Source organism: Hylobates moloch, unplaced genomic scaffold (genome assembly GCF_009828535.3).
Source record: "Hylobates moloch isolate HMO894 unplaced genomic scaffold, HMol_V3 SCAFFOLD_16, whole genome shotgun sequence".
NCBI classification, from domain to species: domain Eukaryota; kingdom Metazoa; phylum Chordata; class Mammalia; order Primates; family Hylobatidae; genus Hylobates; species Hylobates moloch.
The window spans coordinates 71,592,730-71,611,180 of NW_026652291.1; the positions used below are offsets into that span (position 1 = coordinate 71,592,730).

Below are 18,451 nucleotides of genomic sequence, written 5' to 3' on the forward strand. Positions count from 1 at the left end.
AAGCAGACACAATACTTATGCAGAATTTCAGAGACAAAGACTAGGAGATAAAACCCTAATCCTCTTTACCTCAATCTTATATAACAAAATATCATTTCTAAAATGCAGTCCAAACTCTTATCCAGTCCTATTAAATAATAGCCAAGAAGTCAATTTTTAAATAAAATTTACTTTTACTTATAAATCAATATGCCCCCCCCAAATATATCAAGATATTTTTAAAACTCTGGTGGTCAGAATATATTATTTAAAAACTCTGTAACTTAGGCTGGGCACAGTGGCTCACGCCTGTAATCTCAGCACTTTGAGAGGCTGAGGTGGGCAGATTAGTTGAGGCCAAGCGTTTGAGACCAGCCTGGCCAACATGGCAAAACCCCATCTCTACTAAAAATACAAAAATTAGCTGGAGGTGTTGGCGCACACCTGTAATCCCAGCTACTCAGGAGGCTGAGGCATGAGAATCTCTTGCGCCTGGGAGCAGAGGTTGCAGTGAGCCGAGATTGCGCTGTTGTGTGACAGCCTGGCAACAGAGCCAGAGTCTGTCTCAAAACAAAACAAAACAAAACTCTGTAACTCAACAACAAAAAGACAAACAACCCAATTTAAAAATAGGCAAAGAACTTGAATGGGTATTTCTGCAAAAAAATATACAAATGGCCAATAAGCACACGAAATGATACTCAACATCATTAGTCATTAGGGAAATGTAAATCAAAACCATGAGATACCATTTTACACCCGATAAGGATGACTATAATTTTTAAAAACCAAAGTATAACAACTGATGGCAAGTGTATGGTGAAATTGGAACCCTCTGATACTGCAGATGAGAATGTAAAGTGGCACAGCTGCTGGGAACAGCAGTTTGGCAGTTCCTCAACAAGTTAAGCATAGATTACCATATGACCCAGCAATCCACTTCTAGGCATATACCCGCATGAATTTCAAACAGGGACTCAAGCAGATCCCTATATGCCAATATTCAATGCAGCATTATTTACAGTAACCAAAAGGTAGAAAACAATCCAAATACCTATCAATAGATAAACGGAGAAACAAAATGTGATATACACATACAATGGATCATTCAGCCATAAAAAGGAATGAAGTTCCTGATTGTGCTACAATACAGATGAACCCTGAAAACATGCTAAATGAAATAAGCCAGATGCAAAAGGGCAAACGTAACCTATTTCTACCTACACAAAATATCTAGAATAGGAAAATTCAAAGAGACAAAGTAGATCAGAGGTTCCTAGGGGCTGGGAGGAGGGAGAAACACAAAGTTATAGCTTAATGGATACAAAATTTCTATTTCAAAGTAAATAGTGGTGATAGTTGTACAACACTGTGAACGTAATTGATGCCACTGAGTTGCACATTTAAAAATAGTTAAAAGGGCATTAAATATACATTTTTTAAATTACTAAACTTTATTGACACATAACTATCACCCAAAGTCAACAGTTTAGTGTTCACTCTCAGTGTTACATAGTCTATGGGTTTTCACAAATGTATATAATGACAGGTATCCTCTTGTGGTTTGAAAACATGAAATAAAAAAATTCCAGAAATAAATATTCATAAGTTTTAAATTGCATGCCATCTTGCCCCATCCCACCCAGGACATGAATCTTCCATTTGTCCTACATATCCACACTGTATACACCGTGTATACGCCAAACAGAAGCCATAAAGTACTTCCTTTAAGTGAAAAGGTAAAATTTCTGGACTTAATAAGGAATAAAAAATTGTATGCTGAGGTTGCTAAATTAATCTATGATAAGAATGAATCTTCGGCCGGGCGCAGTGGCTCAAGCCTGTAATCTCAGCACTTTGGGAGGCCGAGGCGGGCAGATCACAAGGTCATGAGATTGAGACCATCCTGGCTAATCCGGTGAAACCCCGTCTCTACTAAAAATACAAAAAATTAGCCGGGCGTGGTGGCGGGCACCTGTAGTCCCAGCTACTCGGGAGGCTGAGGCAGGAGAATGGCGTGAACCCAGGAGGAGGAGCTTGCAGTGAGCTGAGATCACACCACTGCACTCCAACCTGGGCGACAGAGCAAGACTCCATCTCAAAAAAAAAAAAAAAAAAAAAAGAATGAATCTTCCATTCATGAAATTGTGAAGGAGGAAAATGAAATTTGTGCATAGGGTATACAGTTTGGTACTATCTGTGGTTTCAGGAATCCACTGAAGGTCTTGGAACATATGCCCCATGGATATGGGAGCACTACTGTATTGTACACAATAGTATCAATGCCTCAGAAATCCTCTGTGCTCTGAGTATTCATCCCTCCCTCTCTAAAACACCTGGCAACCACTTATCCTTTTACTGTCTCCATAGCTGTGCCTTTTCCAGAATGTCATAGTTGGAATTATACAGTATGTAGCCTTTTCAGATTGTATAATATATATAGGCATATACCCACGTGAGTTTAAATATATAGTACATTTCTTTCAGTTAGTACATATGCATTGAAATTTCTTTCAGTTAGTACATGTGCATTGAAATTTCCTCCATGTTTTTTCATGGTTTAATAGCTAATTTCTTTTTAGTGATAAATAATATTCCATTGTCTTTACGTACCACAGTTTATCCACTCACCTACTGAAGGACATCTTAGTTGCTTCAATGTTTTGGAGGTTATAGATAACGCTACTATAAACATCCATGTGCAGGTTTTTGTGTGAATGTAAGTTTCCAATTCATTTGAGTAAATATCAAAGCATGCAATTGCTACATCACATAAAAGTATGTCTGGTACTATAAGAAACTGCCAAACTGTCCTCCTAAGTGGCTATGCCATTTTTCATTTCCACCAGCAATAAATGGAGTTCCTGTTGCTCCACATGCTCACTAGCATTTGGTGTTGTCAGTGTTCTGGATTTTGGTCATTCTAGTAAGTACACAGTCATATCTCGTTGTTTTTAATTTACAATTCCCTAATGACATATGATGTTGAATATCTTTTCATATGCTTACTTGCCATCTATATGGCTTCTTTGGTGAGGTATCTGTTTAGATCTTTTGCCATTTTTTAATTGGGTTCCTCGTTTTTTGGTTTTGTTTTGTTTTTTTTGAGACAGGGTCTGGCTCTGTCACCCAGGCTGGAGTGCAGTGGCTCAATCAGCTCACTGCAACCTCCACCTCCTGGGTTCAAGCCATCCTCCTACCTCAGCCTCCCGAGTAGCTGGGACTACAGGCAGGCACCACAATACCCAGCTAATTTTTGTGTGTGGTTTTTTTGTAGAGATGGGGGTTTCACTATGTTGCCCAGGCTGGTCTCAAACTCCTGAGCTCAAGCAATCCACCCCCCTCAGCCTCCCGAAGTGTTGGGATTACAGGAGTGAGCCCTGGTGCCCAGCCTTCATTGTCTTAATATTGAGATTTAAGAGTTATTTGTATATTTTGGATAACAATCCTTCATCAGATTATCTTTTGCAAAACACTGTGTGGCTTGACTTCTCATTCTCTTGACAATGTCTTTTGCAGAGTAAAAGTGTTTATAATTTTAATGAAGTCCAGTTTATCAGTTACTTCTTTCATGGGTTATGCCTTTTGTGTTATATCTAAAAAATTATCACCATATCCAAGGTCATCTAGCTTTTCTTCTATGTTTTCTAGGGGTTTTACACTTAGGTCTACAAACCATTTTGAGTTAATTTTTGTAAAAAGTATAAAGTCTATGTCTAGATTTTTTTTTTTACATGTATATATCCAGGTTTTTCTAGCACTACTGATTGAAAAGACTATCTTTTCTCTACTGTTTTGCCTTTGCTGCTTTGTCAAAGGTCAGTTGATTACATTTATGTGGGTCTATTTCAGAAGTCTTTATTCAATTCACTGATCGATCTGTCTGTACTTTCACCAATACCACACTTAATGGATTACTGTAGTTTCAGAGTAAGTCTTGAAGCTGGGTAGTGTCAGTTCTCTGACTTTGTTCTTCAATATTGTGTTGGCTATTTTGGGTCTCACGTCTCTCCATATAAACTTTATAATCAGTTTGCTGATATCCACAAAATAACTTGCTGGGATTTTGATTGGGAATGCATTGAACCTACAAATTGAGTAGGGATAAACCTATAGATCAAGATGGGAAGAACTGACATCTTGACAACACTGCGTATATCTTGTATCATAATGAGCTACATGATGCTGGGCAAATTTCCTAATTCCGAACTTCCATTTCTACTAAGTGATATGAGGATATGTCTGTCTACCATTACAGAATGATTCTCAGAAACAAAACAATTTATGTGTTGTTACAAGCCTAACATGAAAAAATGTTAATGAATAAATGAATACAAATAAATGAATAAATACTTGTTCCCTTCCCTTTTCTTTAAACAACCTACTAAAACATGAGAAAATCCAGATTATGTTTTGATGGCAGGGAAAATTACCTGGAAGTAAATTTATTACTCAAATTAGAGAACTTTTAAAAATTAGGGAATTAATTTAGAAATAATAAGGTCCAAAGACAGCTATGTTTCACCCTTCCTGTGGTATCTGACAATGTCTAGATACAGCAGTAGCAATCCACAAACAAGTAGGTATTTTATGACATTGATGTATAGTGAAGGCTGAGATTCTTTAATCACAGACAAATTAGTTAAAAATAATTATAAGCCAGGCGGGGTGGCTCACGCCTGGAATCCCAGCACTTTGGGAAGCCAAGGCGGCAGATCACCTGATGTTGGGAGTTTGCGACCAGCCTGACCAACATGGAGAAACCCCATTTCTACTAAAAATACAAAATTAGCGGGGCATGGTGGCACATGCCTGTAATCCCAGCTACTCGGGAGGCTGAGGCAGGAGAATCACTTGAACCCGGAAGGCAGAGGTTGCGGTAAGCTGAGATCGTGCCATTGCACTCCAGCCTGCCCAACAAGAGCAAAACCCCATCTCAAAATAAAAATGCCTGTGAATAGGCAGGGTGTGGTGGCTCACACCTGTAATCCCAGCACTTTGGGAGGCCAAGGCGGGTGGATAACCTGAAGTCAGGAGTTTGAGACCAGCCTGTCCAACATGGCAAAACCCTGTCTCTACTAAAAATACAAAAATTAGCTGGATGTGGTTGCATGCACCTGTAATCCCAGCTACTTGGGAGGCTGAGGTGGGAGAATCACTTAAACCAGGGAGGTGGAGTTTGCAGTGAGCTGAGATTCACCACTGCGTTCCAACCTGGGCGACAGAGTGAGACTCTGTCTCAAAAAAACAAAACAAAACAAAAAAATCCTGTGAATAAATAATTGACTAGGCCAGGCGTGGGGGCTCACGCCTGTAATCTCAACACTTTAGGAGGTTGAGGTGGGTGAATTACTTGAGCTTAGGAATACTAAACCAGCCTGAGCAACGTGATGAAACTCCATCTCTACAAAAAATACAAAAAATTAGCTGGGCATGGGTGGTATGCACCTGTAGTCCCAGTTACTAGGAAAGCTGGCTTGAGCCCAGGAGGCTGAGGCTGCAGTGAACTGAGATCACGCCATTGTACACTCCAGCCTGGGTGACAGGGTGAGACCCTGTCTCAAAAACAGAAACAAAAAACAAAGAATAATTCATCAGCTTATTCACTTTTCTCATATCAAGGGTCTATTCCAAGTATCCGTATACAAGGGATATGGCACAGTCTATTTAGTCAGGAAATTATGACTGATTGCTCCTATAGGCAAATTCAATCATACTTTGTAGTAAACTTCCTATAAACGTCACAAGTAGGATTCACCAATGGAAGTCTTCTTCAAAATGCTACCTTATAACAGGCAAAATATTTACTAATACTAATTGAAATTTTGAATTAATGTGCTTTGTATTCAAAGTAACAAATTAGCCACAAAATATGCAGGTAGCTCATGTTCAAATCTAAAAAAGAAAGGGACATTCATGAGCTGGATAACAGCATGCTGACCCCCAGAATCTACACAGTCCTCATCTCAGATCACCTCACAGCACCTAAAAGAATTAGAAAAGTATGTGAAAAGTTACTACATGGGGCTGGGCACAGTGGCTCATGCCTGTAATCCCAGCACTTTGGGAGGCCGATACGGGCAGATCAACTGAGGTCAGGAGTTCAAGACCTGCCTGGCCATCATGGTGAAACCCAGTCTCTACTAAAAAATACAAAACCTAGCTGGGAGTGGTGGCACGTGCCTTTAGTCTCAGCTACTCAGGAAGCTAAGGCGGGAGATCACTTGAATCCAGGAAGCAGAGGTTGCAGTGGGCCGAGACTGCGCCACTGCACTCCAGCCTAGGCGATAGAGTGAGACTCTGTCTCAAAAAAAAAAAAAAAAAAAGTTAGTACATGGGTCGGGTGGAGTGGTTCACACCTGTAATCCCAGCACTTTGGGAGGCCAAGGTGGGCGGATCACTTGAGGTCAGGAGTTCGAGACCAGCCTGGCCAACCTGGAGAAACCTCGTCTCTACTAAAAATACAAAAATTAGCTGGGCATGGTGGCACATGCCTTTAATCCCAGCTACTAAAGGGGCTGAGGCAGGAGACTCACTTGAACCCAAGAGATGGGGGGTTCCAGTGAGCCAAGATCATGCCATTGTACCCAGCCTGGGCAACAAGAGCGAAACTCCATCTCAAAAAAAAAAAAAAAAATTCAGATAAATAAATGCTTACCATATTTAAACATGAATTTTAAAAATACTTTTCATATACAAAATCTGTGTTCAATCTTTTAAGACTGGGCTTAGTTTTTTATCTTGAATTAAAATTTTCAAGAGGCATTCCAATAAATTAGAGACTTTATTTGTATTTATTATTATTAATGAATTGCATGTTTACTTATATTTGTACCTATGTATACACTCGTCTGATTTATAACTAACTCCACTTAAAGGTTACAATCTTTGACACAGTCCAAACAGAACATATGAACTACTGTCAGACATGCTAAAGGACATACATTTACTACTATAAATCCCACAAATTTTGCATCCCAAACCCTATATTTAATGGAAAACATGGACAAGTAATACAGTAATTTATTTTTCTGGTTAATAGTAGCAAGTTGGCCGGGCACAGTGGCTCCTGCCTGAATCCCAGCACTTCAAGAGACTGAGGTGGGAAGCCAGGAGTTTGAAACCAGCCTGGGCAATATAGCAAGACTGTGTCTCTACTTTAAAAAAAAAAAAAAAAAAAAAAAAATAAAAATTAGCCAGGCATGGTAGCACGCACCTGTAGTCCTAGCTACTTGGGAGGATGAAGCAGGAGGACTGCTTAAGCCCAGAAGTTTGAAGCTGCAGTGAGCTATGATCTCACCACTGCACTCCAGCCTAGACAACAGAACAGGACTCCACCTCTTTAAAAAAAAAAAAAAAGAAAGAAAAGAAAAAAAAAGCAGCAACCCCCCAAAAAAAGAGAGATGTATCGAAAGACTTATACAGGACCATGTCATGCTTCATTCACTCACCTAAAAATTATTCTGTCAGGCAATGTGCTAGTCAGATGACCTTGCACAAAGCCAATTAACCTTCCTAAGTCTCAGATTTTTCCTTGTTAAATTAGAATTGTAACACTCTTCCAGAACTGACCAAAATGCATATAAAGCACTTAGCACAGTGCCTGATCACAGTCACTTCTCAAATGCTAGTTATAGCTATAATAGTTAATGTCAGGCAAAATGAGAATTTGAACTAAAAGTTTCTGAAAGACAGAACTTATCAACACTGGTATTTCAGGAGCAAAGTAATTAAGAGAAGTAGGTAAGAATGATCTCAGGTTTCTTTTTTAAACATTATAGTACTGTTCACTAAAAATAGGAAACCAAGAAAGACATAAGACAGGCGGGAGAAAGCATTTTGAAGTTTGAGATGCCTAAAAGGGACCAGAATGGAGAAATAACGATTTAGAATAGTCATTGTGGAGAACAGAAGAGATTGCTGAGCTAAAACATGTAAAAGAACTTTTAATTGGTTGCAGACTCAGCTGAGATTTTAAATTCCTAGCTACATGTTTGTGTGATTTTTCTCCAACAGCACCCAGCTGACACAGACCATCAATTGTCTGAATTTTAGGTGGTTACAGCATTTCTTTATTATGTGCGCCAAAGAGAATGACTGTTAAAGTACAGAATGGATTTTTTCAAGTAAACAAACGTAGGGGCCAGATGTGGTGGCTCACGCCTGTAATCCCAACACTTTGGGAGGCCCAGGTGGTGAAACCCTGTGACTATTAAAAATACAAAATTAGCCAGGTGTGGTGGTGTATGCCTGTAATCCCAGCTACTTGGGAGGCTGAGGCAGGAGAATCGCTTGAACCCAGGAGACTTCAGTGAGCCGAGATTGCACCATTGCACTCCAGCCTGGGCAACAAGAGGGAAACTCTGTCTCAAAAAAAAAAAAAAAAAAGAGGGCGGGGGAGATGTATAAATGACTGAGAGTTACTGTCCATGGCTCTTCAACAGCTGAGTAGCGTTAACTAGGAAAATTTCAATTCTGAAAATTCTAACATCATTGTTGAACTAGATTGTTTAGATGGGTACTATACCACGGTATGACTAGCAGGAAAAAAGGAAAGGATGAAAGAAAAGTTATTTCGGCTGGGTGCGGTGGCTCATGCCTGTAATCCCAGCACTTTGAGGGGCTGAGGCAGGCAGATCACCTGAGGTCAGGAGTTTGAGACCAGCCTGGCCAACATGGTGAAACCCTGTCTACCAAAGATACAAAAATTAGCTGGGCATGGAGGCGGCTGCCTGTAATCCCAGCTACTCAGGAAGCTGAGGCAGGACAATCACTTGAACCTGGGAGGTGGAGGTTGTAGTGAGCTGAGATTGAGCCACTGTACTCCAGCCTTGGTGAGAGAGCGAAACTCTATCTCAAAAAAAAAAAAGTTATTTCAATGGAATATCATTAGGCAATCTGCCAAATAATTTAAAAATTAATAAAAATCACTTACCCATTTTGAAAAGAACAGCTTTGTATTTCTGAATCATCACTATCACTGATGATAATAGTTTCTCCATCCACACTGTTAACATGTCCATTAGCAAAACCATTTTGATGTGATGGAGGGAGGACTTCCAAAATCCTACACTGCAACCTGAAATAAAATGATACATTTAAAAATGCAAATCATTTCATATTTTACAGCCAAACATGTCAGAGGAATCGAATTGTTTTGAACTAGTTATTTTGTTTTGCAGAGGCTACAGCTGATTGATTTCAACAATGTAATTTAAAAAAATCTGTAATATCTAAGCAAATATTAGATATAATTTAAAGCTGTAAAACTATTTTAAAACACAATTAGCCGGGCGCGGTGGCTCAAGCCTGTAATCCCAGCACTTTGGGAGGCTGAGGCGGGCGGATCACGAGGTCAGGAGATTGAGACCATCCTGGCTAACACGGTGAAACCCCGTCTCTACTAAAAACACAAAAAATTAGCCGGGCGTGGTGGCGGGCGCCTGTAGTCCCAGCTACTCAGGAGGCTGAGGCAGGAGAATGGCGTGAACCCAGGAGGTGGAGGTTGTGGTGAGCCGAGATCGCGCCACTGCACTCCAGCCTGGGGGACAGAGAAAGACTCCGTCTCAAAACAAAAAAAACAAAAAAAACAAAAAAAAAAAACCCCACAATTTATCAAGATTATACAAAATTATATTATTTCCTTCCTTCTGCTAGCTCCGGATTGTTTGTTCTTCTTCTAGTTCCTTAGGTTGTAAAGTTAGGTTGCTGATGTGAGATCTTTCTTGTGTTTTTAATGTAAGGATTTATAGCTACAAACTCCCCTCTGAGCACTGCTTTTGCTGTATCCCATAAATTTTGGTATATTATATTTTTGTTTTCATTCATCTCTAAGTTATTTTCTAATTTTCCTTAGGATTTCTTCTTTGCTCCACTGGTTAAGAGTGTGTTTTCAATTTTCACAAATTTTTGAATTTTCTAGTTTTCCTTTGTTAATGATTGCTAAGTTCATGTTGTTGTGGTCAGAGAAGATACTTTGTATGAGATTGTGATGCTTAATTTTCACTGCATTAAGGCAAAAGCAGACAGTCGCTAAAGTATTATTGCTAAATGTGTCTATTAGGGTGTTTCCAGAGAAGAGTGGTGTGTGAGTCAGTGGACTGAGTCAGGGAAGATTCTCCCTCAATGTGAGCAGGCACCATCTAATTAACTGGGGGCCCAGACAGAACAAAAAGGCAGAGAAAAGACAAATTCATTCTGATTCCTGGAGCTGGGACACCTCTCTTCTCCTGCCTTTGGACATCAGGAACTCCAGGTCCTCCAGCCTTTGGATTTTGGGACTTGCACCAGTGTCCCCTCCTCCATACTCTCTCCCCATCCCTTCTCCTATCTCTCTCTCTATATATCTCCTATTGGTTCTGTCTCTCTGGAAAACGCTGTCTAATACAGATATCTACCTTCTAAAATCCAATTGAGACTAAATTTGTGACCTAGCATAAGGTTTATCCTGGAGAATAGCCCATGTGCACTTGAGAAGAATGTGTATTGTTTTTGGGTTGAGTGTTCTGTTTATGTCTGTTACATCTAGTTGATTTATTGTGTTGTTCAGATCCTCTATTTCTTAACTTCTGCCGGGTTGTTCCATCCATTATGGAAGGTGGAGTACTGAAGTCTCCAGCTATTATTGTGAAAATGTCTGTTTCTCTCAGCAGTTATATTCCAAACTAAAGTCAACTGTTTAGAAAGTCATACATTGGCACAATATCTTATTTTACAGATTTGGGGCCTTATAATTTTTGAAAGCATCCAATATTTTAAATTCGAAAATTCTTCAGACTACAACCTTTTTATTCTCACAACTTTTGTTGTGATTTCTGATCTCTGGAAAGCTTCCTATTCACTAACTCTATCACCCCTATTCTGGCTTCCTTTACTCTGCATACTGTATCTAGATTTTATGGGCCATGATTTTAGACTCATTCAACCACAATTAAAATATTCCTTAATCGGCTGGGCGCGGTGGCTCATGCCTGTAATCCCAGCACTTTGGGACGCCAAGGCGGGCGGATCACCTGAGGTCTGGAGTTTGAGACCAGCCTGACCAACATGGAGAAACCCCGTCTCTACTAAAAAAAAATACAAAATTAGCCGGGCGTGATGGCACATGCCTACAATCCCAGCTACTCTGGAGGCTGAGGCAGGAGAATGGCTTGAACCCAGGAGGCGGAGGTTGCTGTGAGCCAAGATTGCGCCACTGCACTCTAGCCTGGGCGACAGAGCGAGACTCCGTCTCAAAAAAAAAAAAAAAATACTCCTTAATCCCATCTCTATTGTGCCAATTTGCAATGCTAGAAAAGACAGCACCTGTTTTCTCTCCACACTCCCTCTTGTTCCAAATTCTTTACTTCCTGCCTTGAAACCATGAGTCTACTATGAATTCAAGGATAGGATCTTACTGTTGAGATAACTTTTGTTGGTTCTCAAAACAGATTTCCAAAACTTTCTCCTTTCCTCAAGTCCCAGTCTCAGTGCTTTAACATTAGAAAATGAAAGAAGAGATCTTCACTTAGGCTCTTTGACTTCCTTCTCAACATCAAATGTCCATATCCTTCATAACTGTTCATATTCTTATGTCAGAAGGGCTCTCTTCCAGCCCGTAACCTCTTCTCTTATCCTGTTGCATTTTATTTCTCCTCCTGTGTATCTTCAGTTTTCTTCTGCTAAAAGACATACTCTTCAATATCCTGGAAAGTTTTTATCTATCTCTAGCTTTCTAGAGACTCCAGGGTATGGTCTCTTCTTCTCATTCCCTAGAGGGACCTGGCATTGCTGAAGCCAAAGTAGATTCCAAGAACAAAAACAACCCAAGTTTTATAAATATCCTCTTATATAGAAGCACAGTGATTGCCAAAGCAAGAGGAAGGCCAAGCAAAGATAATCTGCATCTGTACCTGCTCTGTAGACATTTTGCTTCTTGTAAAGACCCTTTGCACGCCTGTAATCCCAGCACTTTGAGAGGGTGAGAAAGGCGGATCAATTGCTTGAGGCCAGGAGTTCAAGACCAGCTTGGCCAACATGGCGAAACCCCGTCTCTGCTAGAAATACAAAAATTAGCTGGGTGTAGTGGCATGCACCTGTAATCCCAGCTACTTGGGAGGCTGAGGCACAAGAATTGCTTGAACCTGGGAGGTGGAAGTTGCAGTGAGCCACGATCGTGCCACTGCACTCCAGCCCGGGCAACAACAACAACAAAAAGCCAAGCATGGTGGTGCTGCACACCTGTAATTCCAGCTATTCAGATCCTGCAACTGCATGCACCCCAGCTTGGGTGACAGAATGAGACTGTCTAAAAAAAAATAAAATAAAATAAAAATAAAAATTAAAAAAGATCATTTCATTGGCTAAAAAATAAATTAATGGCAATTTCCTATCAGTTTATAATCTGCTTTTTAATGTACCCTCTTCTCTCAGGACTTATTCATCCACCAGTGAAGTCTCCTCTCCTTCCATTTACTGTCAGGTGGTTCAAAAGTGTGACTTATATTGTCTCTCCACTTCCCTACCATTCTTACAATTTTCATCATCATATACAAAACTTGTCCCAAGAAAGTCACGATAAGCTAAATATTGGTCAACAAATCCAAAGTCTTGTCTTAGTTGTCTTAATCTTCTGTAAACCATTATCCATCCCCTTACTAAAAAATTCCACCTCTATTTTTATGGTTCAAAATCTTACCTATTCATCATCTAACCTACCTTCCTGACCACATTTTTTCTCTGTCTTTGCCTGCTTCTTGATCTCCTCATACTACCAAAATATATAGTGATTCCCCCAAAGTGCTACTGCATATCTCTTGGTTGATATATACTTTCCCTTGGTGTTTCATCTCAGCTCTAAATAACTGATTGTCTGACTCTCAACTTCTAGAAATGTGGTCAAAAAAATCCATTTCTTCTCTAGAGGGAGTTTACGTAACCAATGAGGTTTCATCTCTTTTTTTTTTTTTTTTTTGAGACAGAGTCTCGCTCTGTCGCCCAGGCTGGAGTGCGGTGGCGCGATCTCGGCTCACTGCAAGCTCCGCCTCCCGGGTTCACACCATTCTCCTGCCTCAGCCTCTCCGAGTAGCTGGGACTACAGGCGCCCGCCACCACGCCCGGCTAATTTTTTGTATTTTTAGTAGAGACGGGGTTTCACCGTGGTCTCGATCTCCTGACCTCGTGATCCACCCGCCTCGGCCTCCCAAAGTGCTGGGATTACAAGCGTGAGCCACCGCGCCCGGCCAAGGTTTCATCTCTATTGAGACAGTCACAATAATAGTGTTGGTGAGGATGTAGAACCACCTTGAAAAACAGTGTGGCAACTCCTCAAAGATTTACCATATGACCCTGTAATTCCGCTTTTAGCTATATAACTGAGAGACATAAAACATATGTCCACACAAACTTGTACATAAATGTTCAAAACAGTATTACTCATAAGAGCCAAAAATTATAAACAATCCAAATATCCATCAACTGATCATTAAAATGTGGTATGTACCATACAGTAAAATATTATCCAGCAAAAAAAAAAAAAATAGGAATGAAGTACTGATACATGCTACAATATTTATGAATCTTGAAAACATTATGCTAATGACAGGGGCCAGACACAAAAGACCACCTATTGTAGGATTCCATTTATATGAAATACCCAGAAATCTGGATATTTATATTTCATATAAAATTTAGGCAAATCTCTAGAGAGAAGACAGACAAAGTAGGAAGTAGGTACCATCCCCTACCCTTGGCAGCAGGGGATGGCGGGGGCAGTGGAAGGGGACAGGAGGGCCATGGGCACTGACTGCTAATGGGCAAAGCTTGCTTTCTGAGATTTTGAAAATGTTATAAAATTAAAACTGTACATTTTAAATGGGTGAATTTTACGGTATGTGAAATATATCTCAATAAAGTCATTAAAAAAAGAGTTGCACGATATAGTAGGGAGTAAATATAAAGGAGAGAGAGCATTGCTAGAATTATATTTACGGTATATCTCTACAACTCCTTTTTTTTTTTTTTAGTCTCGCTCTGTCCCCCAGACAGTGTGCAATCTCAGCTCACTGCAACTTCTGCCTCCCGGGTTCAACTGATTCTCCCACCTCAGCATCCCAAGTAGCTGGGACTACAGGCACGCGCCACCACGCCCAGCTAATATTTTGTATTTTTCGTAGAGATGGGTTTTCTCCACGTTGGCCAGGCTGCAGCCTCTACAACTCTTATGCAATCCTGGGGAAGGTTTTATTAACTACAAATATTCTAAGCACATAAATACCTACCGTTGGGCTAAATCTCTATTCTCTGAGAAAAAGTGGTTCAAGATTAGATGCTCTGCTGACTATATCATTCATTTGGTTATACCATATCATCAACAAATTTTGATATACTGTTTGATATCCTGTCTCATTTACCAGCTCCATTCTCCTAGCAACTTTATTCTTCCCATGTTCTATCCTCTTCCAAATGGCTATTAATAGAGCTGCCATGTTCTCCCAAAATAATGGCCAGATTTAGCTGATACAGAGTAGGCACTACTTTGCTGAGCTCATATATCTTTTCTAAGATTTTTAAACTTGGAATCTAGAAGGTAAAAATCAGTCCTTGTCTCCCACCATGAAATCTGTAAGATAAAATTCTGGTGCTGTCAGCAGCCATATATCCTGCTACATGGAGGAGACAGTGTGCAGTGAAAGGTGATAAAATCTGTAAGACAGAAGAGATGGCAAGGGTTCTACAGGCAATTAGTTCTTTTATTCCTGTTCTTCCTCAGATTTAGCTGCACCTTGCCCATTCCAGGCTTAGCTGTTTAATCTTTCCTTCTATTTAACAAACAAATAATTCTACACCCAAACAAAAGAAAACATAACTGGTTCCAAAGCACCCTAAAGCTTAAGAATCAACAAAATGCATACTATCTGGGTCAACCCAAAGTCCTCAAAGCATCTGATCTTCTACCTTCTACTCATTTCCCCTCACTGACATTTACATAAGTTCAATTAAATTTAAACATCCTAGTCTTGGTCCTTTTCAAGCTGCTCTTTTTAAAAAATTGAAGAAAAAAAAAGACTCAAATTACTAAAATCAGAAGTGAAAGTGAGAATATTATCGCTGATTTTACAGAAATAAAAAAGGTTATAAGATAATACTGGCTGGGTGCGATAGTTCACACCTAATCTCAGCAAGTTGGCAGGCTGAGGAAAGGAGATGGCTTGAGCCCAGGAGTTCAAGACCAGCTTGGGCAACATGGAGAAACCCTGCGTCTACAAAAATACAAAAATTAGCCAGGCATAGTGGTGTGCACTTGCAGTCCCAGCTACTCGGGAGGCTGAGGTTGGAGGATCATTGAGTCCAGGAGGCAGAGGCTGTCTCAGAAAATGTATGTATGTATGTATGTATGTATGTATATATGTATGTATATTTCCTAACAAAGAAAAGCCCAAGAACAGATGGCTTCACTGGGGAATTCTATTCAACACTTACAGAAGCATTAACATACATTATCTCAAAATCTTCCAAAAAACTAAAGAAGAGGGAATGCTTCCTAATTCATTCTATAAGGCCAGCATTACCCTGATACCCAGGCAGACAAAGAGATGGCAGAATATATGAAGAACTCTCACAACTCAAAAAAAAAACCCCAAACCACTCAATTCAAAGATGGGCAAAAGACTTGAATAGACATTTCTCCAAGAAGATACAAACAGCAATAAGCACATGAAAGATGCTCAGCATCATTTGTCATAAGGAAAATGCAAAATCAAAACCACAGTGAGATACCACTTCACACTCACTAAGATGGTTATATATTTTTTCTTTTTTTTAAACACAGAAATTCACAAGTGTTAATGAGAACGTAGAGAAATCGGAACGCTAGTGCATTGCTGGTGGGAATGTAAAATGGTACAACTGCTACAGAGAATAGTTTGGCAATTCCTCAAAAAATTAAACATACAATTATCATATAGCCCAGCAATTCCACTTCCAGGTATATACCCAAAAGAATTGAAAACAAGAACTCAGATACTCATACACCAATGCTCATAGCAGTATTATTCACAATAGCTAAAAGGTGGAATCAACCCAAGAGTCCATCAACAGATGAATGGATAAGCAAAATGTGGTATATACATATAATGGAACATTCAGACATAAAAAGGAATAAAATTCTGATACATGCTACAATGTGGATGAACCTTGAAAACATGTTCATAGGCTGGGCAACAGAGTGAGACCCCCAACTCCACAAAAAAAAAAATTTAAAAATTTGCCAGGTGTGGTGGTGCACATCAGTGGTCCCAGCTGCTAGGGAGGCTGTGGTGGGAAGATCACTTGAGCCTGGGAAGTTGAGGCTGCAGTGCACCACTACACTTCAGCCTGGGCGACAGTGTAAGTAAGACACTGTCTCAAAGAAAAACAAACAAAAAAAACCCCAAGCTTGGCTGGGCGTGGTAGCTCACGCCTGTAACTCCAGCACTTTGGGAGACTGAGGTGGGTGGATCACGAGGTCATGAGTTTGAGACCAGCCTGACCAAACGTGGTGAAATCTCATCTCTACTAAAGATACAAAAATTAGCCAGGTGTGGTGGTGCACGCCTATAATCCCAGCTACTCAGGAGGCTGAGACAGGAGAATCGCTTGAACCCAGGAGGCGGAGGGTGCAGTGAGCAGAGATCGCACCACTGCACTCCAGCCCGGGCGACAGAGCAAGACTCCATCTCACAAAACAAAACAAAAACTTCAAGCAAACAAAAAAGAAAACATTATGTTCAGTGAAATAAGCCATAAAAGGACAAATATATGATTCCACTTATATGAAGTATCCGGAACAGACAAATTCATAGAGAAAGAACATAGAATAAACGTTACCAGAAGCTGGGGGAAGGATAGAATGGAGAGTTATTGCTTAATAGGTACAGAGTTTCTGTTTGGGATGATGAAAAAGTTCTGGAAATACTGGTGATATTTACACAATACCGTGTACAACATTAAGTACACTGTGAATGTACTTAATGCCACTGAACTGCACACTTAAAATGACAAAAATAGTAAAAATTTTATGTTTATTTTACTAAAATGAAAAAAAAAACAACTTTTTTTATTCTAAGAGAAAAGCTTGAGAAGAGGCTCAATTACCAATCCTACATTGGTAGCAAACGGAAATGATGTCTCAAGAACTGCAGGCTGACTTTCACCACTGACTGGTAGAAATAAACCAGTGTTTCTCAAGAGGAACAACTACAGGAAATCATATCAAAACCTGTTAGGTAATTATGTAGCTTATTGATAAAAAGGCTCTATACTTTAGTAACATGAGCTGTACAAAAATATAAATCAAATGGATCTGCCTTTGAAGGGCTTAGATATCAGACCTATCAGGGCTCATAATATTACTAAGGCTTCTGGGAAGTAATGAAGGAAGCTTTTCAGGGATCCTATGACAAGGTTTCTCAAGTTAGAAACAGAGATGATCTTTGCTGGCAGAGCCCAGGTGAATGCCCCTTAAGTGGTAACAGTGGTGGTGGTCATAAGGCAAATACAGGGTAAATGAGTCTACTCTGATCCCAAGTACAGTTGATTGGAGGCCTAAAGTGGTCTGACAGTCATCAGTGGGAACAACTGACCACAGTAGGTCCCACAGGGCTACAATAATTTGAGGACTAATATATTTAAAACCAACAGAAAGAAATACAATTCCCTGACAGAGGAATTAGGGAGAAGGAAACCAGTGCAACACAGGGACATTGCCCAGAAGTAAATTATATAAATTGTAGTAATTATTGTCAATGCTACTATTAACTTTGTAGCACACCCAAACCACCGGTAGAATTCCTTGCCAATCTAATCAAGGCTAGCCTTTCCCATAGGTACTTAGCTAAACTTATGTTACTCAAGATGCCAAGTCAACACCTTCTAATAGCTTTCCAGATACTTAGTCTATGTCTTTCACAGCTACTTGCTACCATTTCTTGATTCTAGGGAGTCCAAAGAAGTTTACAGGAGTGTATGTAAAAAAACAGAGAATCATGAAGTAAGACCCAGCTAGAGGATCTTCAAGAGCATATAAACGATTTGAATTAAAGTTACGCTCCATTACTTGAGAACACAGTGGAAGTTAATGATTAAGAGTCCTTATTATTAGCATTCATGTGTGCCAGATTAAATATGTAATTTACATATATGTCTCTCCTCATATATCAATCAACTCCGTAAGTTATACATTTTCTAGAAGATGAAATTCCGGCTCCAATTTTTTTTCCTTTTTTTTTTTTTTGAGATGGAGTCTCGCTCTGTTGCCCAGGCTGAAATGCAGTGGCACGATCTCAGCTCACTGCAACCTCCGCCTCCCGGGTTCAAGCAATTATCCTGCCTCAGCCTCCCCAGTAGCTGGGATTACAGGCACATGCCACCAATGCCCAGCTAATTTTTGTATTTTTAGTAGAGACGGGGTTTCATTATGTTGGCCAGGCTGGCTTCAAACTCCTGACCTCAAGTG

At 40.0% G+C, this 18,451-nt stretch overlaps 1 protein-coding gene across 4 annotated transcripts in view; it reads right to left on the reverse strand.

Moving 5' to 3' along the window:
- BAZ1A (bromodomain adjacent to zinc finger domain 1A) overlaps nt 1-18,451 on the reverse strand; it is a 119,015-nt gene that overhangs the window by 64,536 nt on the left and 36,028 nt on the right. For all 4 annotated transcript variants that reach the window (XM_058429453.1, XM_032179766.2, XM_032179765.2 and 1 more), the window contains one exon: nt 8,915-9,058. In XM_058429453.1, coding sequence (XP_058285436.1) covers nt 8,915-9,058 — 144 coding nt within the window. The remainder of the gene's footprint in view (nt 1-8,914; nt 9,059-18,451) is intronic.